The sequence below is a fragment of the Balearica regulorum genome, chromosome 3 (genome assembly GCF_011004875.1).
Source record: "Balearica regulorum gibbericeps isolate bBalReg1 chromosome 3, bBalReg1.pri, whole genome shotgun sequence".
In the NCBI taxonomy this organism is placed as follows: domain Eukaryota; kingdom Metazoa; phylum Chordata; class Aves; order Gruiformes; family Gruidae; genus Balearica; species Balearica regulorum.
Genome location: NC_046186.1, coordinates 96,956,616 through 96,979,522, shown reverse-complemented (window position 1 = coordinate 96,979,522; position 22,907 = coordinate 96,956,616). Strand labels below are relative to the sequence as shown.

Below are 22,907 nucleotides of genomic sequence, written 5' to 3'. Positions count from 1 at the left end.
TTTCTTTCAGTTAAAGTGGCATTCAAGCATTGCTTGCCACTGTGCAAGCAAAAAACCAATTTTGGCCGGAAGTCCAAGATGATGGCATTTCTTCCTTTAAACACATATGTCTTCATGTATGGATAAAAACATGTCCCAATCAATAACTGTGACAGTTCGGCTATCTCTTACGAGTGGGAGCATTTGTTTGTGTTCTGAAACAATGTGAAGCTTCCAGATGTGAAGGCAGCAGCTAGTTTTACAAATGTTTTACAAACAAATATATGGCAACCACAAGCTATTACGCTATGATTAGTTCAACCTCAATTTTTTCATAAATGGGAACACTCTGTATTTTTATTATAAAACCTCAGTACTTCATTCTTGCTGAGACATGTTACTATAACATCCAAGTAACTCATCCCCCCTCTCCTATTTTGAATTAACCTTTGCACCTTAAAAGTCTGGGTTGAAACTTCAATGCCAATGAAATAAAAAAAATTAATGTATTAAGGTAATCAGAGACTAACTCACAAATGCATATGTAATTACTGTCAATATATCATACCAGGGTTGATATGGAAACATTACAACTTATTTAAATCCTTTTATAAAGCCTATTATTGTGTTCAAGATCAATTACTCTCCCTAAGTATCTGCAATAATGTTTACTCAGTGATCGATTGTTCAGGTTTCCTGAGTCCTGGAAGCTTTCTATCCTGTTGACCTGAATTTCACCCTCCTTGCAAAGGATACAGTGAAACGTACAGTAGTCTTTTCATTAAGCATTCTTTCTCAGTAGGTCAGGATTTGTGACACAGTTTTGAATACTCATATATCTTCTTGGTGGGTTTAAAGTATGCAATTTATTTTAAGCAACTGCTCAACAGCTGCATTTCATCCAAAATTCTTCTGTGGCAAGCGAGCAGGTTTTTGTTTTAAAAAGGTTACATTTTAGTTTACTTTTAACTCCATAAAACTGATAATCTGTTATTTGCCTAAGATTAATGAAATAATGAATGACAACGTTCTATTTACTACAAAAATCTTTAAAAGAGATGACCTGAATACAAAAAGGAAGTAAGAAATACATTTAAAGAGAAAACCTTGACAAGTGAATATTACAATGCAGCTTTTTAAAGTCAATATTTTTTCTTAGAAACACACTCTCAAAAACACTTTGCTCAAGTATTAGTTATTTCTGTATCACAGGATAGTAGCACTTTTTTAATCTGAGGTGAGATGGGAGGCATATAATCATTTAATTGAAGCCTGATGTGATTTTTCTGTCACAGAAATGAGTTAGTCTTACAGGATGGTATAAATTCAGAAAAATCTTTCCCCATCTGCTCAGCTTAAAAGGTAGACAGCATCAGTATGCTTTTCACATTCAGACTGCTGGTACTAATTTTAACTGCATCACCATGCCATTCATTACTGTTACTACTAAAAGTAAAACATTACTTAAAGTTCTGTACTTACAAGAGTTATTCATTTATATCAACAACAAAAATTAACTTTTCAGAAGTGACCAGAATATCCTTTCCTACACCTATAGTGGGAAAAGCGGCTTTGGTGAGTAACGCATCACACTGCTATATTAAAAGCAACCCAAAACTCCTTCAATTGAAGAGCATCCTTGTACTCTATTGTTCCTCTGGCTCCACTCTTCAAAGAAGCAACGAAGCCTTCTAAGGAAAATACAGACACACACATGCACAGAGTTACATCCAGAGGGAGGGAAGTAAATCACTTTCATAACTCTTATGCTAAGGGAAACTGGCTTTACCAGAGCCTGGACTAGCGCTCTGCTTCTGGAGATCACTTTGATACAGAACTGGTGGGATATTTTCAGTTTGTTCAGAAGCGCAGAAAATGATGCTCTGTAAATAAAAGGCCAAGTCCATCTACTGAACTCAGATCCATCTGGGATATAAGAAATAAGTAAATGAGAGGAAGACAAGGTGAACATCACATCTTTCCACAAAGCACACAAAGATTACACATTGGTTGCAAACATTAACGTGCACAGAGAATGATGCTCAGTTAAAAGCTACACACACACAGCAGTCTTGGCATAGTGAAGATACTGATCCAAACCAGCCAGACAGAAGAGTTTTCACCTGGCTCAAAATAATCTCCTGTTTTAATTCTGTAACAAGGCAGAAGCCATGGGGAATCTAAGTGGGTCTTGATCTTGCAGATTACAGAAGCTCAAGCTCCTCTACCCCAGCCTACTACTAAACTCTACAGCTTCAAAGGAAACACAGTGCTGATGAGCAGGATGTTAACGATTACATACCATCTCTCACATGCCACTAATTCTTAAGTGCTACAGACTGCAGCAGATGAAAGATGGAATACAATTTCATTTTGTACTGCTGTAATTGTGCATAACCCAACTAAACAGGCTGGCAAAATGTTTTAATGCATAAGAATTCAGCGCTTACTTTCCTTTCTTCTAACTCTTTCTGAAACCTTGTGGAACTTGCACCAATCCTCTACGAGGATTCCTGTAGAAGGAAGCTTCCACTTAGAAAGCAGTGCGAATGGTTTAACCGTAAGACTTCTGTCCAATAAAGTTTTTGAAAAATGACCTTCTCTCCTGAGTAGCCAAGGGGGAGTAGTGCTCTTTTAAGAAGATGAAGAAATTAGCTCAAGTAGACATCAAGGCACTATGTCCCACACATCTAATCATCAAATTGTTTTACTTTCCTTAAGATAAAGTCAAAAGAAATTACATTTTTTCCAATCTCTACCTTCTACTTGCTGGCCAGCATGACAGCTCTGAACCGTATGTCTCTATCTTTAACACCACCCCAGGGAATAAAACCCTGTAGCATGACAGTCTCAAAGTCCTAACAAGCCCCCAAAGCCTATAAGGCTTTCTTTTGCAAGGAAAAGTGCAAGTGGTGTGCTGAACTTTGAGTGTACAATAATCCAATGTATTCTGCCCTGTGGAGAGGAGACAAGCAGATGGGATTTGACAATGCTAAGGCAAGCTGTGCTGTGTGACCTTTTGCTCTCTGAGATTCTTCTTTATCCTCAGAAATCATCCTTTAGAAGCAACACAGTTTCTGTACTGGGTCATACCTGTGCACGCAGCACAACACACACGCTTGCCCTGTTAGTATTCCAAATCTTTGCAAAAAAAGGTAACTTTAGGGAATATTTTATCTACGTTTGTCGCTTTCCTAACTGGGTGACACAACTATATGGTCTTGACAGAGGAACCCAGAATTACTGGTAAACTTGCAAGGCAAAGGAACAGTTCACTTAAAACTACTTGAAAGGGAAATTTGCATCCAAGCCTTCCATTAAAAAAAAGGCACAAGCAAATCTCAAGCACAGAGACCTACAGTAATCCAGAAGATCTTATGGACAAGTTACAGTGAAAAACTCCTCCTTGAAGATGCCGTAAGTAAAAGCTAACCAAAGGTTAAATATGAAGTGTTACACTGATGGTAGCTCAGGAAGAAAAATATAAGGAAAAAAAGCCAGCAAAAGAATAGCTCAGCCAAGCAAATATGAATTTGATGGCTTTACGAAAAATCCACCAAATTAAACATTTGACTTCTCTAAAAGGGTTGCCAGAGGACACATGCCGGGACAGACCCAGAACTGCGGTCACCCACCCAGCCTCGCAGCTCCCTCATTACCGTTCCACCAACCCTAGAGCAGGCAGCCACAAAGCCTTGAGGGGGCACATATTAATAACTTTCACAAAGGTGATCAACATTCCTGGCTTGCTAAGCACTCTTTTTACAGTGTCCGTTCTCCCCTACAACAATTCCCACCCCAAACCTTCAGCCTGTCCTTAGGCACAGCTTTTGGGAAGAATTCAAGGAAGCCTTGCATTCCCTTCTCTGTCAGGCTGTAACCCTACCGCAAGTCCATCCAAAAACTCCCATTACTGAACTCCAGTGGCTTGTTCTCTAGACAGAACCCTCTTAATCTCCTGCAGCTGAACTTCCTCAGCCTATCAAGTAGGAAATCCTTCTATTGCTCTGGCCTATAAGCCTCTTATCTCCCAATTCTGTGAGGCTGAGAAATAGCTGTTCTGCTCATTAATCCTACAATGACTGTCAGAAGGGGATATATACCTTCTCACTCTACTCAAACACAAGTAACTAGATTTCATCAAGTTCTTTATTATCTACTTAGTTGAGTCCCACTCCAGAAGATTTTATAGGAAATGGAGCAGCAGTACAGAAGCTTCTGCACTTCCGTAAAATATTCAGATTTGGTGCTATAGAAATTTTAAAGAACCTGGTTCAGTGTAAAGAATTGATATTAGGAGCTGATATTGCTTAGTGCCAGAAAGAAGGTAGCCATCTCTGGAGAACAATTCTAAAGTTGGAGAGACCTTATTCCATTCTCTGCACTGTAGATACCAGCAAATTGTTTACGAAATGAGCATTTTTTTTTTTTTTCCCAAGCATGTGCAATTTTGGCTAAAAGCGCTGTACAGATGACTATAAAGACTTTCCACTATAGTGCATACATACACTATTAGTTTACAATGAGATATTTCTCAATCATTTATTACAAATCCATGTCATTCATGACCTTCAAAGACAGCTCAAAGGGGAAAAAAAACCCCAACCAAAACAGTTGTGTTCTTGGCTTAACTAATATCTTTAATTAGCACCCCCAAGAAATGCTAAAGGTTGCTGGTTTTCCCCCTATATACAACGCTCAGCCAAGGAGAAATTACTAAGGTAATATTTTTATCATGAAGTGAAAACTTACTACAAACAGTTGCTAAACAGAACTGCAAATATGACAGATCATATCACAAGATGTCAGAGTAAGTTCTCATATAATATGCATTATTTAATATTTTACATTTATGTACCTGATGGACAAACATAGGCCTACTTGTGTAATTCAAAAAAACCCCAAACCCTTCTCTAAAGTTTGTGTTGAGAAAAATGTTAAAGTGGCAAACTGCGTTAAGATCACAGATATCTCAACATCAGTTGCACCTTTTATTTTAACTATAAATGTCACACTTCATCATGCAGCTGTCAGCTTCCTTTAATGTACTAAATGCTATCATGTAAGCACAGAATCTGACATGATGTAACACAACAATTAAAATAAAAAGCAAGGCAGCTTTGACACCATGTCACTTTTCTGTTTGCTGCAAATTAAAGGAAAATCAAAAGAACAAAAGTAAAAGCTAGTCAAGAAAAAAGTTTGCAAAAAACCCCCCAAACATCAGTTGATGTTTCCTCTAATGTTATGTCACATTTTTATGTTCAGCTTTAAAAAAAACAGTCCACAGCTTTAGCACAGCTAATTACAAATTGACACCAAAAAACGTCAAGATGAAAAAGTCTAAAACTTCTAGAAAGACTCTATTGTAATAAATATACTTCTAGCTGTCAGTTCCATAACAGCCAACATCCATGGAACTAAGCACTTATTTTTCACTTTCTATCCTACCCTTTTTCAATTTCTATTCATTTTGTGCTGCTGCAGCACATTAAAATTGCTGATGCTTTTCAAACCAGATGCAACAGCACTTAAGTTATGCCTGAAGCAATTCCTAGTAATAATGGGGAAATTATGAAGTCTAGATAATTAATACTGAAATTGGTCATGTATTACAAATTTGATTTTAATTTACTGTATATGATGCACAACACTAAATAAAAATGTCCGAAATGTTCAAAACTTAAATTTGAAAAAAAAAAGAAAATTATGTACATCTGGAAAAGTATAGTGTTAATAATTAGACTTCCTCCTTTTCAGTGTTTTTCTTTTCATTTACATCAACTCTAAACCCACATTTAATATATCAGCAACATAAAAAACCCCTTTGGGCCAAGAGAAAGTTAGTGGCATCTGTCACAAATAGAGAAATGTCACATGCCTAATACTCGCTCTGGCTACGCCATGACACGTTCAAAACCTCTATGGCCCAGGGAAGAAATAATCACAACGGAGTCTGTTGGCAGGCAGGGAGGGAGGAAAGAGTCAAGCAAGAAGCAGCTAGAGGCCTGTCCTGCAAATGGAAGGGCTGATATAGACATTTAAAGAATATTCCTGTAAAAACAGTCACTTGAAACGTCGAGTTAACACAAATCCCTTTTTCACCTTCGTGGAAATCAGAGAAGAGGGCAACACGCAGAATTCTAGAAAGTTTTGCTCCCAAATACCACGTAACTTCAGAACTGTTTTCTGCTGATCTACTTTTACACCATCCTAAGGATTTCCAGGCCAGTAAGCTGCTAGCATAACACTAAAATTAAAATCAGTATAATTTTGACTGGAAAAGATTTATACATAAGTATTACTGCAGTTTCAAATATGCTCTATTTGATTGACTATGACAGCAAATTGCAGGAAAACCAAGAAAAGAAAAAAAAACCTGAGATAAACAAATACAAAAAGACACACTAGTAAAAATACACAAATGAAGTAATCCAAAAATAACCTCAGACCTGCCCTTACAGCTGTCTTCTAATAAACCAAATCCACGAGTAGAATTTGGACACCAATGAAACTGCTAGGAATTTGATCTTTAAAGACTCTTCAACCAAACACTGAAAATTTTGAGTGGCAACACTTGCACATTTCTAAGAACTGGGGCTGTATCATAACTCCATAATATTGATGCTGAAATAGATATTTTTTTTTAAACAACTAAAAACTAAATAGTATTTCTTGAGGACTATATTTAGCTACATGAAGACTTCAAAGTGATCACAATGAATGTACATCTTTAAATTACCTGTTCTATTCTTATGGTTTTTTTCCTCACCCTTGAAACGTTTAATTGTTAGAGAGATTTGTGTACGTACAAGGGACAAGAGAAGAGACGGAAGATCTAGCTTTTGTGGGCACAGACATGTCCAACGTGAAAGTTTATGCAATTCATTGGTTATATTAATCCCCATAAATTCTCCTGTACCAGCCTATTGAAGGACAAGGACCATTACATTACGGGCCTTAGTAGAAGATGATGTCACTGATTTACATACCTAGGACTTCAAATGTGAAATGATAAAAGAATTAAAGTTTAGAAACAAAACATCCAAAACCTTCACTTTTTATACTTTTAACTATTATTATATTTAATATTATAAACAATACAGTCTGAGAACTGAGACCTGAGCTCCATGTTGAAATGGTGATAAAATGAAACACATTTCCTACCTGCACTTCTTAGGTTAGGGTCTAGGTCTGGCATTTCCTTGGACGCTTCTGGACTGACGCTGTAGATAGATGCTCCTGCTTCACTGACAATGCTGAAAAATAAAATGGCAAATAATCAAAACACCACATAACTGAACAACACAACTGAAGGACTTAGCAAGTGACTTAATTGAATATTTGGAATTTTATTTTTTTTAGAGCCTCGTTTTAAAAATATTTTCAATCAGCTGAATATTTATAAAAGTAAGACAGTACAGACAAAGGAAAAGATCTCCATCTAAGCCAAAACCCCCCTCCTTGACCTGCAACACCCACCCTTTTTCAATTCCGGCCCTATTATAAATACACACTGTGCTCGACATCGGCCCTGTAGTAGTCTTGCAACAGAAATAACGAACACAAGAAACAAGTGTTACCAGAAGTGAATAGGCAAACCAGCTTCCATAAACGAAACAAAAAGCTACCTGACAATTTCATTAAAGACACCTAGATTCTAAAGTCTAACATCAATTAAAGTATTGCACAAACCCAAGTCCTGTGTGCACGCACACTGTCTAAAGCTAGCTGCCCTAAAATACTCAGGAAAACCCCCAACTCGACACTGCCTGAGCCACAGAGCTGCAGCTCCCTTCTCAGCGGCATTTAATACTGCTTCTTCTCTCTGCTCTCGCTGCCATCCCCAAAGAAAAACACAGACCGCATGTCTTCAGTAACTTAAACTATTGTTCATGTATCTACTGCGCACCTCAAACTCATTCAGTGATGATGATAAACTCACCAATTCAAATCGCAACACAATTAAAAAACCCTCAAGTGCTCTAGTTCCACTCAAGAGAAAACGGCAATCAAGTATTCACAGTGTTAAGTTTATTTTCAGCTGCGAAATTTTGACACCGCTGAATCAACAGCATATTTCTTCAAATAACTTCAACAGAACTTGAATTTCAGGTTGATAATTAAGGCATCGTACTTAATGCACTGCACGGGAGAGGAATACTATCGGTTTCAGAACTATTTTTACTTTTCCTATTTCACTCTTAGAATAACCTTATCTTTGCCATAAGGAGGGAAACCACAATCCTTAAGAACCAGACCTTTCAGTAAAAATCGTAACTTTGCTTTATATTGTTTTAAAATTAGACTATAATTTTTCCTTTTAAGAACATTTAGTAGGTCAAAGTTTTAAATAAAGAAATGGATATCTAGAAGCCTCTCCCTTTACAAAAAGCTCAGAGAGTAACTCAGAGATAAAACACTTCCTATTCAATGTTCCAAGCGTCTTAACAGTAAATAGCGTAACATGCAGATATAAAAAGGTAAGAATTTCTTACTCTTGTTTTTACAGATTTTCTGCCCCCTCCTCCTAATCAAAACTGGAATTTGGTAGAGTGCTGTACACACAAGTCAGATTTTATCGCTACTCAAAACTCAAAAGAACATTTCAATATTACAGAGAGACTGGATCTTTCAATAAACACAGAGAATAAAATCCTGTCCTCTTTTGTATTAGCATAACTCCAGATCCATTCAAACAACTGGTTTAACAGGGCAAAAAAACTGCTGCGACCAGCTGAATGAGGCAAGTGAAAATGAAACTATTTACATGATCTTTTAAAAAGATTCAGTATTATGGGCATTCCTTCACTATAAACGACATTCAGAAAACAGTCGCATAACCCAGTTCAGAACAGTGGTCATACCACAAAATCCCAACGGCTGAAAAACCAAGACGTTGACAGAAGCCCCATCAAACTGATTTTTCTGATGAGCGGGTAGTTTAAAGAACAATGCAGCAGAATGTATTTCTTAACCTGTTCACACCCTATAAAGGCACGTCTGGCAAGTGCTCCCTTTTTGGATCTTGCTTCCAAAAAACCACACACGTTAGCACATACTTCTAACAGCTTTTCACTAATCGCTCTTCAATCTTTGTATTCAAACAGATCCAAAAAGTTGCCTCTCATGCAATTTCTAAATTTAATACATTGATATTACACTTAGATTTTTTTTAAAAATTACATAAAATCAGTGTTTTGCACAGATTTTACAGTGCTGTACTATAAACTGTGTTATGGCACACAGCTTACTGCTTGATCCCTCCCGGTATTTTGTGCAGTGAAAAAAAAAAGTGACCTGGATAGGAATTTTAACACATTTGACATTTTATTGATTCTCATTAATGCTACACTGATAATTTTCAGAAGTGAGAGTAATGCAATAACACTATCATTCCATGGTAGTAAGTGAATCGTATCAAATTTTAAGGTAGGTAGTACAAAACCTCCTTCCTAAAATGAGTACATAAAATTAAACTCAGGGTGGGAGAAAGAAACATTTGAAGAGGCCACATTTCCTTTCCTCTAGCACAAGAACATTTATACACCGGGGGAGGGGGGGGAAGACAAGTAAAAAATTATCTCAAGCAGGAAAACAAGACATAAAAATCACTTTCAGAAGCAGCATACACTGGATATTTGACATCCACTCTGAGATGGTTTTGTATATGCATGCGGTTATTCTATGAGGTATTTGGTGTAGCAGACTTGGAAAAGAAGGGGAAGAATTTCCGCTCACGCAAAACCCCATACCATTGCGCCTAAGACAGTAAAATCCAGATGTTAAATAACTTTGCTACCCAGAGTAAATGGGTAGGGCCACAAACTCCAAAAAACCCATCCTCTGGTTCGGTCAACCATAGTCAACCGAGATTTTACAGACATATTAGTGGCTGTCATGTGGTTTTATTTAGTTTGTTTTTAGCTGCAGTGAGGTGGTTACTAATGTGGCACTGGCACATACAATCCTAAAATATTTAGCTTGGTGACAATAATAAAGTTACAAGCAAAATAGGTTTGGGGGTTTTTGTTTGCAGTTGTTCTGGATTTTGCTTTTTGACTAGACAGGAGACAGTCACTTTGGTTCACAGACATTCTGTTTGTTTTCCAAATTCTAATAATTCTCTTTAAAAGGGGGATGCTGTATAGGACAATTTAAGCTAATTTAATGCTGTAAAATGCTCTACTTCATGCTTTCAAAGAATATACATATTTTATGTCAGGGTACATTAAGACAAAACCAAACCTGCTCAACACAGTAGGCCACAGAAATTTACTCCAAACTTTTGCAGTCCACACTGTTCTCTAACATGTGTGTGTCCCCCCGCTTTTTTTTTAAAAGATACAATTTTCAAGAGAGTCAAAAGAAACCCCTCATAAGAGTTGGTAAAAAATGTATCTAAAAATCTATGTTCAGAACTAGAATTTGTTTCTACTTTGACTTTAAGCCACATAATGCTTTAAAGCAGAAAACTAGACTCCCCTACTCCCTTGTAAAATGAGATCCTTATTTCTGTGCATTCCTTAAGAGGAAAGATTCTTGCACTGACCAAAATCTTAACAGTTAAAACACCATGATTAAAAAGTTATTTTGCTATTTAAAGTCAAAATGTAGTAGGTAAATAAGCAAATGGTCATGATAGGATATGCTCATAGTACATGAATGAACAAGCTTCATGAACTGCTCTCAGAATTAACAAAAGAGCAGGTGAAGAACCTGGGATTACGGCTCCATACCGTCTGCTTCCCACATTTGCCACCCTACAGATCAGCATCTACATCCAACTTTTAAAAAGCCCCTACACAATACTTCAATTTACTCTTTTTAATTGTACAAACAGGCTTGTTGCCTGGGAAGTAAGTCTTCGTTTACATCAGTTAAGACGGAGTCGAAGTGCCATGAAACCCCCATTAAATATATTCCACTAGCACCACCTGGTGGTGCTTTATGCTACAGAGCACGCTGCCTGGAGTCTACATATTTTAAGGAGCATTTAACATTTGCTAAAGGAAGTTATTTTCTTACTCAGCTTTAATAAGCATTACATATTTGGTATGAAAAGATAAGTTGAAGGCCTGTTCAAAACATTCAGATTTTCAATCTCTTAGGCTTTTTTCAGGTAAAAAATTTCTTGTAAAAGGTAAAAAAAAAATCATCTAAGAATACTTGCAATTTATTTTTTTTTTTAATTCAAAGCTATTACTATTATGCAATTTTGTAAGTAAGTAAAGATTACATGTAACAAAGTAGTTATCAATAATTGTTTAACTACATTACAATTTTGTGTACATGCGTGTAATGGCACCTTTCTTAAAAACTCACAAGGTTCTTAGGTAGTAAGTTTTCCTTGAAAATCTTTGCAAAACTATGCGCAAAAATCTAATGGAGGTATAAAGAAAAAAGATATGTCAGGCTAGAGGCTTCTAGGGTTAAAGATGGATGCAGCTTCCTGACATTTTCATGAACGTTACCAACATTTCAGACTATTTTATTACATTGAAGTCATTTCCCCACAATCATATGCAACACTGGATTACTAACCTACAGAGAGAGAAAAAGTAACTTTATCCAACTTTACATAAACTTACTGTTCCTACAATCTCCAAAACCTTGATTTAAAACTTGAAGCCTTTAAAATAACATTTTTAGAAACAATACCAGTGCAAAGAAGAGACCAATATTAATACTTGGAAGAAAGCAAAGGGTATGTCAACCTCAAAATGGGTACAGATTTTCCTAAAATGATGATCTGCCAAAAAAGATCTCCCTTCCCAATCAAAATTTAGTAATTGTGGTTAAATCCTCTAACCCAACTTTTTACATATTAACTGATAAATATATTCTTCATAAGCCTATGGCAACAAAAGCTAGAGGCTCCCACAAAGGGCAAAAGTACAGAGGGGTCAAAGGATTGTTTAGTGTTACTTACTAAAATAATTGGCTTAAGAATTACCCAGGACAGAAAAAATAAAATTAAATAAAATGACAAAATATTTGCTAGAAAAGAATGGTACATTTAGAAACTCGATTGGAATGCTACAAGCTTTAATTATGTTGATAGATTTAGTGATTGAAAACAAACTGCGCAGGGGCAGGGAAGACTTAATTAAGTACAGGCTCAAAAGAAGATTGGGCTATTTCATGAAGGAGAAATCTATCGGGCCCTACTGAAAACACAGAAGTACAACTAGCTCCAGAAGAGCCTAAGCCAAAAATGATTGAGTGCTATGGAAGTACTAGAGAAATAGGATGTTTGCGTCTGTTCTTATATGTTCTTATACATAGCCTTTTTTGGCGACTAATGAAAACCACCTAAGGGAAGTCAAAGAAGCTCTTCAGATGAAACAGCAATAATCCCTTTATTTGCATTTTGACTTGTGTCTCTCTCTTTCCTCTCCTGTCAAGCAGGACACTGCCCATGGCAGAAACAATTTTGACAACTCATTACCAACAGCAAGCTGCAGGTTTCTTGCCATCATGGGCAGTTACCTGCCATTCCCAGGGTCTCCCGTTTGTCTACGTGAGCACTCCAGTCCTTTTAACTATGCACAGCACAGTTCCTTCTGCTGGGGAGGTGATGAATACGGCCGACTGGAGACTGCAGCCCGGCACAGGCTGAGCGAGACGCTGTGATTTATTCAGCCACACACGCTTTGCCACAGGAACAATAGGATACCAGGCTTGACAGACCTTGGCTCCGACACAGCTAAGCCATTACTTTTTCTTTTTTTTTTTTTTCCTTATGAGGAACATATGTCATGAAAGTGCAAGATAAAAAGGTTCTGGTATATAGTCAATAATGTATTCAAAGAATAAAAAGCCTGAAAAGATTTTTAAAAGCCTGTTCATTCTGACAGATGATATTAAATTAAAAATCTGGTCTTTCCCCCCAGCTCCATTGAGCTAGTGGTATGGCAAAGGAAGATGGATCATGAAAAAAGATTATACTAGAAAGCAATCATTATTCAACAGAACTAAGCCAAAAACCATACAATTCATCTGTGCTTTTAAATAATCTAAAGATTTAGCTTTAAATTTTAACAATATATAGAACTCAGGAGATACTCCAGTATTAAATATATTTTCCAATGACAAAATATACTGTTAAATAGGAAAGGAATTTTCATTGAATTTCCATTCCTTCATTCAAAACTTTTAGTCACTACACACCACACAAGTTTTGCTTATGTGGAAGTCCACCTTTCAAAATCAGTCACATTAGATAAGAGGTGTTACATCTGTCTTGCAAAAATACTACAGAAAAGCTCATAGTGACTCATAGTGAGTCAGAATTAGATGGGGGGAGAGTGGGTAACCAGTTTTAAAGAACAGTTCCTGCTCAGATGCTCCCAAGCACACAAGAAGTTAAGCCCACAAAGTATCTTCATACAGCACATCAAATGATAAGCAGTGATGCAGAACCGATGTTGTTGCTCAGCCACATTCTGTAAGTTTCCATGGAAAAATATTAGCTGAAATTCTGCTTACAACCAGTGCTTTGAATTCACGACAAAAAAAGCCTGTAAACATTTCTACCCATGTAGAACAAACATAAGTTTGCTCAGCATTTCACAAATTTTACCAGAAATGATACCATACAAAGAAGAAAGCAATCTTGTCCTGACCAACTCAATCTACTTTTAAAGTAAAAATTATTAAACTCTTTCAAACCAGGAATTCTGTCATGCAGCAAATTACAACACAGAACAACAGTACCTCTTTCCAGTCACAAAGCCTACTTTTGAAACAGCTTGCTGACCCTACAAACAGGGACAATAAATAAGCACCTTCTGAAATGACAGAATTTCAAGGCAATCATCCTTGCATTAAGGATTATTTCTCTCCTGTTTAGACACAAATGATATTTAGCACCAGTCAAGCTGGTGGCTTTCTCGGTAGACAGCATAGATCTTTAGAACCTACTGAAGAAAAAAGAATTAGGCCTGTTTCTACCACTGTTCAGCAAGATAATCTAATCTTTGTATCATTGCTTCAAATCATTAATAGCGACTTATCTTACAGTAAGTCTTAGAATGATATTTGATTTTTCATTTTTCCAGTATGCTTATGCAGAACTAAACTTCACCACAGAATTGAAGTATGCACTTTAGATGAAGAACAATACGCACAAGAAAAATTTAATGAAGTACCAAATTATAGTCTTTCAACATCAGATGAAATGCATGAATTCCTCAATGTCTGTTTTATAAGAAATCAAAAGGAATACAAAAAATCAAAGCCAGTTTAACTAAAAAGACCTGCACCCAACTCTCAGAAGAAATGTATGACAAAGACTGAAAAATTTGTAAGTATATTAAAAAATACAATTATTCAAATAGTTGTCTTCAAGTATTACCCACTCCCCTGCAAGCTGGATAATATTAGGGCTAACAAAGCCCAACATTTTCAACTTTCACTGCTTTGAAGTATAAAAGAGGACTATGTGTTGATTGTAGATTCTAAGAGCATTTTGCCTGTAATCAAACATAATGAAAGGATTTTTCAAACATAAGGACAATTATGTTCTGAGCCACACAACCTGATTACCTATTTGTTAGCAGAAAACAGGTTTCAGGAATATGGGGGATGCAATTGTGCTGTAGGATTTAAAAAGCTTCTCCCTTTAAAAAGTTACTACTTTGGAAAATGCAGCCCAGTTCTACTAACTTCCAGATTTGGATGAATGCAGAAAACGTATCCCACATAAAACATGTCACTACCTGCACAATCAGAAGAGTTCAAAATTTTCTGATTTCAATTCCTCAACTACCATCATGCCCCTCCCCAAAGAAAAGCAGCGTGACGTTTCCTGCCATTAACGCAGTAAGACAATTGCTACTTGCAGCAGAGTGAAATAAGTTTGAGATACATATACATAATATAACAATAAGTTACCATGCTTTAATTTCTGCTGTATTTGATATAACTCTATGAACCTCTGAATCAAAAACTACTTACCGTACTACACTAATAAAACTAACTGTATAGCCATGGCCTGGAATCCTTTATTCCTCTGTGTATGAACCATGCCCTCAGAACATCCCTGCAAAGGGAAGAATGATCAGATATCTGTCTTCATCTTGTCTGAAAACGATGACATTTTTCAGTAAGAAAAGGGTCCAAATGGCAGGTGTCAAAGAGCTTTAGCTTCACACGTGGTGCTAGGAGGCAGAAAAAACAACAGCAGCGTGTGGCCATGTCAGAGCTGCACAGAAGCTGCCGTACAAGTGCATATCTGAAAAGAGCAAACCTCATAGCCTGTTAAATCAATCTAGTGCCAGATGCTGTTATCAGAACAAAAACTGGTGCTGCGGATTCATCCCCAGAAGAAATACATGTCCCCATGTCTGCAGTGAAAAGGGAAAGACCTACGGTGGCACGTCTCAAGACTGAAGGTGACAGTCACCTGTGACTGCCCCCACTGCTTTCATCGACAGTTTCAGAAAACAGGTCCTGTCATTGCTCATAAAGCAGCTGGAGTTGAAGCGCCTTTCTGCTCTTGCAGCGAGCTTTAAAATCGGAACTCCAGGTCCAGAATCTACTTCCAAGTTAACCATCCAACTCAAAAGCCGTTAAGTCATTTATTTTTTGCTTTAAACACAGCAGTACAGTAGGAACTTAAGAGAGAAAATTTAACTACTGCTCTTCTCCCTGCGGCAGCAACACCGTGGAAAGGCGCTGTGGCAATATGGGTAGCATTATAGAATACAGAATACAATATGTTACCTTAAATGTAAGAGGACAAGTTTAAAAAGAAAAAAAAGCACATTTTATGTGATGAGAAATACAATAGCATTGAAGTAATGCTTAGTAGAATTAATGATAATATATTCAAATATGTTAAAAAGTTACCTATCTGTGGCCAGTTAACATTAGAATAAAGGACAGTAAAAAAAGGCTTCAGGACTGACACGGGAAATGAAAATCCTAGAGTCTACTTTTAAAAACAAAATAGGCATGAAAACAGGTAGGATCAAGACCACTCCTGCCAACACTCATGCAGTTTTACACAACTAAATTATCCCAGTGATCTCAGAACAACAAATTGTACATACAGTAGAGAAAAATATAGCCAAACATTGATGAGATTTTTACCTAACCTCTTTTTACCCTCTGGGAGGTGGGCACAGGGAGACAAACACACATAACCGATTTTGACAGTCACAGCTTCAAAAAGAAGAGAAACACTCGGTGATGTTAAACATTCATATTTTGTATATTTATAGACACTATTGAAACGAAATTGCCTAGCGAAACCATTGCACATTGAAGAGCTCAACGAGCAGCCTTACTTAGCCCCTGTCCCTCCCAGTTCTCAGGAGCTTGGGGAAGCCAACAAGCCTGACCCAACACCATGAAACAGCAGAGCGAAGGAAGCTGCATGTTCCAGAGCAGGCGGCTGTCACCAACGCTGTCCTGTGCGGCCAACAGAAACCCCTGCAGCGATAGCACATGGGGAAAGCTGGTGTTTCATCCAGCCCATCTCCAGCCACGTAGGATCTTGCAAGAGAGAAGATCCATCCTGGCTGCTTTTAGAATTAGTAGCGGCAAAGGGTAAAACCCTGGAACTCGGCAGTTCATGTTCATGCATAGTTATTCAAGTTGGAGCATTATAAAGTACCAAGAAATATGGTTTTGGGAACAAATAAGACTTTCCTGCCGAAAAAGAAATACCTCGACTTTGCTAGTACCATTTGTATTTGGTGTTGTCACCAACAGTTCATAATTGGGGAAACTGATGCCTGCCTAATTTTCAAACTGAAGCATTTCCCTATTGCAGGCACCGTCCCATCCACACCACCATTCTCCTGTGGGGGACAGGTGATCCACTAAGGAGAGTCCATCTGGTCCTCCAGTGAATACAGACCTCCCAACTAGCTCATTTGTCAGTGAACTTCATAGATCATTCAGATTTAGTTAAATAAAAACTGCATCAAGAAGCGTCACATGCAAACAGTTTGAAATTACCTAGAAAGGCTACAAGAACACGCTATTCAGTTACTATAATCGCTCTCAGGAATCATTTTTATCTGGTAGAACAGGCAACACAGATGCAGCAACTGTTGTGGGTAAAACGCAGTTAGTTAAGCCAGACTAAAGGCTGGAGCTTAGAGTCACGTTAACTCTCATGGAGACTTTGTCCCCAGAGTGGAGCATAACTGGACAAGACCACAACATATGGAGCAAAATGCCTCTTGGAGAATGGCACCTCCAGCAGCTGTCATTTTCTTTAAAGCTCACTCTGGGCAGCTGGGAAGCAGCCCGGCCAGTGCTGCCGTCCAGCCTCCACAGCCCTGATTCATGCAAAATTCTGACCTGTAGCTTTGGCTCGAGCCAGGCTTTATTCTGTTCCCCCTGCCCCCTTCCTACAATACCACTGATCTCAGTACTCGATGCCTCCTTAGCAAGCCACCCTCTCCCCAGCACAGAGCCGCGAGGGAAGGCTGGAGTCAACTACACCCCTACAATTTGGGCTGAGCAACGCAACGTAGACAGACTCTCTGTACAGTGTGAGGGAATCACGGATCCTCTGCTGCCGCTCCTCTGTTCCTTTCCCATCCCTCTTAATATCTAGGCTGTATCTGAAGACATCATATTAAATATTTTTAACCTACAGACACTTCTTGGCACAGTTTACTGAACTCTGAAGTACCCAGGTTTTCCACATTAAGAATTCTGGAATCAGAATGAATGCTGGCAGGAAAACTTCCTCAGTATTTAACACCTCAAATAAAAGTTTGACCATGTCTTTCTAGCTGTGTTGTTTCTTCTTACTTTACTTTGATTTGGAATTCACCTAAAAAAAAAAAAAGCTGTCTGCTTTAGTTCACAAAAGATACATTCGCCTCCTGTGTTTACTCTCCAGCTCGATATACATGAGGCAAATGTTACATAAAGTAAATGGTACCTTCATGCAGACCTGATCAAAATTATATGCTGCTATCTCTCAAAAATAATTTCTGCAAAACTAATCATGCAGTGCTCTTAGAATTTTAAAGTCCTCATTTGTTTCGTTTTAGTTTTTTAATAAAGGAAAAAAACAGTTTGCTTTGACATTTTCCTATACTCTAGTTTATGACTACTCAAAGCTGACGCTGATCAAAATGTGTTCCATTCTGTCCATCAAAGAAATTGTTTTTCTTCACTGGAAAAAAGGCTGTAAAGTTGAGGTACTAGTTTAGTGCTTCCAGCAAAATCTATTAATCACCTATGAAGGAACTGTGGCATTACAGTAGGAAAAGGATTATAGCAACAAAGAGAAAAGAAAAAAGTTAAGAAAAACAGTAGGTTACTCATTCTTCAGAAAAAGGTAACATTTTTCATCCCAATAAAAAAAAAAACTAACAACAAAAAACAAATGAAGCTTGCTTTACCTTATCAAGCATATTTTAATAGCTCAGTTACCTTATCTCAGATACAGATTTAAAGGTGAGAAGACGAACTCAAATGTCTGCAGAGCAACAAAAGTAGATTGAGTGCTTTGTTATTAAATTATACATTTTTCTCTTTTTAGGCCTCTAGGGTTCTTTCATGTCTTTTCTAGTGCTCCTCATTGTCATAGTTTTAAATATTATTATTTTACCGATATCATATGGAACCACTGGGCATCTACAGTAAGAAATGCTAATCTGAATCAAATATATCTCCCAATGAAAGTGAGCTAAACATTAGGTATATTATTGTTTATCCTTTAACCATTTAAAACAGTGGCTACCATCTCATTTTGTATTATAAACAGAAGTATGTAATAACCTCAGTGAAAAAAGAAAAAAAATAACCACCAAATCCTCACAAACTTGAAATAGATTCATGAATTGCATGTTTTTACAGAAAACAAATTCCTTTAGTAAGACTGTAACCAAAAGGGGGAAAAAACCCTGACAAAAATAAATATCTGGAATTAGTGAAATAAAAGTTCAGTTAGGTAGTGCTATATTTGTTTTCCCCCTTCTCTTAAAAGGGAATAATTTGTTCCCTCAGGTTGTGACAGATCCACACTGGAGATTTTCCATGAGTAATATCACTAGAACTGGCATAAACATATGCTGAAAGACCACTTCATTTAAAACACGTTTTTCATCCAGTTATACACACTTAAAAAAATTACAGACTGAAATTTCTTATGCTTCATTTCTAACCAATTCCTTTTGGACTCCGCACCCCCTCCCAATTATAAAATAATCTTTTTTTTTTTGTTAGCCAAATATGAAAACATAGGATTAGATGGCTTTCTAGCTTTTGAAGAGCTATTCTTACATCTAAATCATAAAATGCAGCTAAATTATTTCGTGTCCTACTTTTTACACCACAATTTTTAAAGTGATTCTCCAGTCACAGGTATATTACACAGTACTTAGTTACCTGTAATTCTAGCAATAAAGTATCTTACAATAGTGTAAAGGTTCATTAACATATTTATACATCTATATATGTTTGTCCAACAACAAATATTTTGCAGAAAAAAAAAAATCTTGGAACATGCATCTTTTTAACCAGGTTATCCCTCTTTTTGACCCCCCCATTTTATAACGGGAAAGTCTCTTGGCGAGATTTGAGGAGTCGCGGGTCACATTTACACGATTTTAAGCAAAGGCACTAACACAAGTAAAACTGTTGACTCATCCTTTTCAAATACAACTATGTTGTTTTCTCTAGCAGATGACAAAGTTTGCACCAGGAAGTTCATACTTAGCTTTTTCTTCAAAGGCAAAAAAAAAAAAAAAAATATCCATCAACAGCCTAACTTCCACTCAAAACCAAAATCCTAGACTGAACTACTGCTTTCCTCCTTCCCCCATTCAAAGCTCTGTTCTCTCTCCTCACCGCACATGTCACTTCAAAAGGAAAGCAAATTATTTCAAAGCTTTCCTGCCAATTCATATCTGGGCAGCGAGAAAGAAAGGTTTGCTGGAACTCGATTGAAGAGTCTTCTGGAGAGCATTACATGGAAAGCGCTGATGATCAGAACCTACACCTGCAAATGTCGGCAGGGTCTATGGTTACCCTATCACGTGGGGAACAGGCATCTACTCCACACCTACTTCTCTGGATGGGTCGTTAAGATTCTTATGTCTGGATCCCTCAAGACAAGCCAGCAACAAAGAGTAAGGGTCTTGGAATGACTCTTTCAGCTTTTGGAAACTGTTGAATGCCAGGGAATCACGATGGTTGAAAGGCACCTGCGGAGATCGACTGGTCTAACACCCTCACTCAAAGCAGGGTCCACCAAAACAAGTTGCTCAGGGCTGTGTCCAGTCAGGTTTCAAATACTTCCATGAATGGAGACTCCAAAACCAAAACATATGAACAGGGACACGTGGATCCTCTGTAGCTGAGAGCTGAGGTTCTGATAATATTAAACTGAGGTTCAGAATTTTTTTTAATGGCAGTTTAAAAATTTAGCACTAACAGCTGTTACTTAAAAAAACCAAACACACACAAAAAAATAAAAAAACCCCAAGAAGTTGAAGAACAGGGCTATAGAAGAAGAGACAACACAATACTAAAACAATAATTGTCCAGATGAGAACAAGAGTTTCTCTGATAGAGCCTCCATGGCAGCGCAGCAGCGAAGAGCCCGGAGGGTCTCTGGCTGATGCCGACAACTCCTACAGGGAGTTATGGAGAACATATGCCAGGGTGGGATAAGCAGCACCCTTTAATACAGCAGAGCATCTTCCGCCCTCAGGCGCCTGCTCAGCTCTGCTGGCTAGTGCGGAAGGTGGCAGAGCCAACCCTCGTCCTCAGCCTGCCCCCAGGAGACAGGCCAGTACTATCGCTGCCGTCAGCATCTCCACGGCCCCAGGCCGGAGCAGCACGGAGTTCACATTTGCACACCAATGTCGTCGCATAGCGACAACACGACCGAGAACTGCACTGGACCATTCCGGGGCTTTTACTGGTCGGGTTGTAATGAGGCTGAGAGCATTTCTTACATCCACTGCAGAGGTGGGGTAACAAGCTCCTCCTCCACCAAAAGAACAAGGCACGAACATTAAATATTTCCCTCCAGAGAAAGGATAGGCTTCCAAGCGTAAGCATAAATCAAAGTTCAACTAATTCAGATCCAAATTATATTAAGGAAGTCTCAATGTAGTTTTTAATATTAAAAGTCTAATTGCTACTTTCCTTCCCCCCTCCCCCTAATTTATGAAATTGCATAAAGGAGACTCTAATCCTAAAAGGCCATGTAAATACTTCTAAACTACATATTTGAAAATCATTTTCTGAAGTTAGCCAAAGGCAGGTATGTTCAGAATTCTGTTCAAGATACTGAAACATTTTCTTACAAATTAAAATAAAACTTTAAAATTATTAATACCACAAACTGCACTTCCTAGATTTGGGTTTAATCAAACCCTGGAAACCACAAACACATTTCACAAACTCCAAGTCTTAACTTCCTCTGAAGTTCATAAAAGCTCACATCACCATCATCACAAACACCGTGTGATTTACGCAATTTAATTCTATCAACTGTGGCACAGTAAAGAGACCCCAAACTTATATTTTGTCATTAAATCCAATGGAAACTAACTTACAAATGCTTTACAAGGAGTAGACCTGAACTTAAACCATACATACTCCATTAAAATTTTGACGAGACCTGTTTTAATCATTAAAAGCTTCAACTTGTATTGAGTGCAAAAGCTGGTATTTCAGATGACCCAAAGACAACGTACATAAAGAAAGCATCTCCCCTACAGTTCACTGCACCAATTATAAATTTTAGTTTATCACAACCTAATACTAACCACAAATTAGCTTGGCTTCCTAATGCTGGTATTTAAGGTCAACCAAAAAATAATCAGCTTTGCACTTTCTGCACTGTATATCAAATAAAACATATTTACACAAACCATTATAATCAACATTTAATCTGTATCTTCACTTTATAAAAACCTGGAAGAAATTCCCTACAGACCATAAAATGGAAGAGAATCTGCTTGGAATTAGAGGCCGCCAGTTTTTTCTTCTCACTTCACACGAGAGCAACCCCTTTACTCAAAACCCTGCCTCAATCAGAAAACATTACTCCTGCTAACGCCAGAAGTCCCGTAACCTGCAACCTACTGTAACCGCTTTATCACAAAAGAAGCCAGCAAAAGGAAAAATAATTTCCCCTAACTTGCTTGGCTAATAACGCTCAGCAGCACTGCCTTCCCAGCAAGTGCTCTTCTCCAGAAACACCAAGTGGTGATTGGGCAGTTGCCCTAAGGAGAAGGCTACGGCCGAGGAGGCACCGAGCGTCTGCGGCCAGGCAGGTAAAGGAGACGGCAGGATGCCGGCAGAGCCAGCCGGGGCCCGCAGGAGAAGGGGAAAACAAGAGGAACAGAGAACAGCCTTCAGCATTCCTTTAAAAGGAATTAAGCATTCCGTTAAAAGTATTTTTTTTATTGTTGTTAGCTAAAGAAATGGGATATATTAAAAGGATACTATATCATGATTTCAAAATTATTTCATTTTAAAACATTCAAATTGACAATGTCTCTTTCTGTTTACTCTTATAGCAGAAGATCAGAGTTAACATTTCCTTCAGCAGAGAGATAATCACTGAGAAGTAACACAGGAATATCCAGTCTGATTTACTTAAAAATGACAAACTAACTTCTAGAAAATAACTTTAATAAAAAAAAAATGACAAAGTAACTTTGAGCTGTGATTTTACACAATGAGGAAAAATAGACCAGGAACAAGTAATAAATGCATCACTGATTTTACTGAAAGCCCACTTCCAAAGTATATTTACAGTATAACATCATAATGCTGACAAGAGAATCACCCGTGGAAGATGCATGTCTAAACTGTTTCCCTGAAACATTTATGTCAAATTCAAATGTCAAAATGTATTTTATCCAAGTGTTAGTTCTAGTTCAACCCAATAAAAGAACTGAACAGGCAGTAGGCATGTTGCCTTAGCTGCC

At 37.7% G+C, this 22,907-nt stretch overlaps 1 protein-coding gene across 4 annotated transcripts in view; it reads right to left on the bottom strand.

Annotated features, from left to right (window-relative positions):
• SRBD1 (S1 RNA binding domain 1) overlaps window positions 1-22,907 on the bottom strand; it is a 131,343-nt gene that overhangs the window by 60,507 nt on the left and 47,929 nt on the right. For all 4 annotated transcript variants that reach the window (XM_075749083.1, XM_075749085.1, XM_075749084.1 and 1 more), the window contains one exon: window positions 7,147-7,238. In XM_075749083.1, coding sequence (XP_075605198.1) covers window positions 7,147-7,238 — 92 coding nt within the window. The remainder of the gene's footprint in view (window positions 1-7,146; window positions 7,239-22,907) is intronic.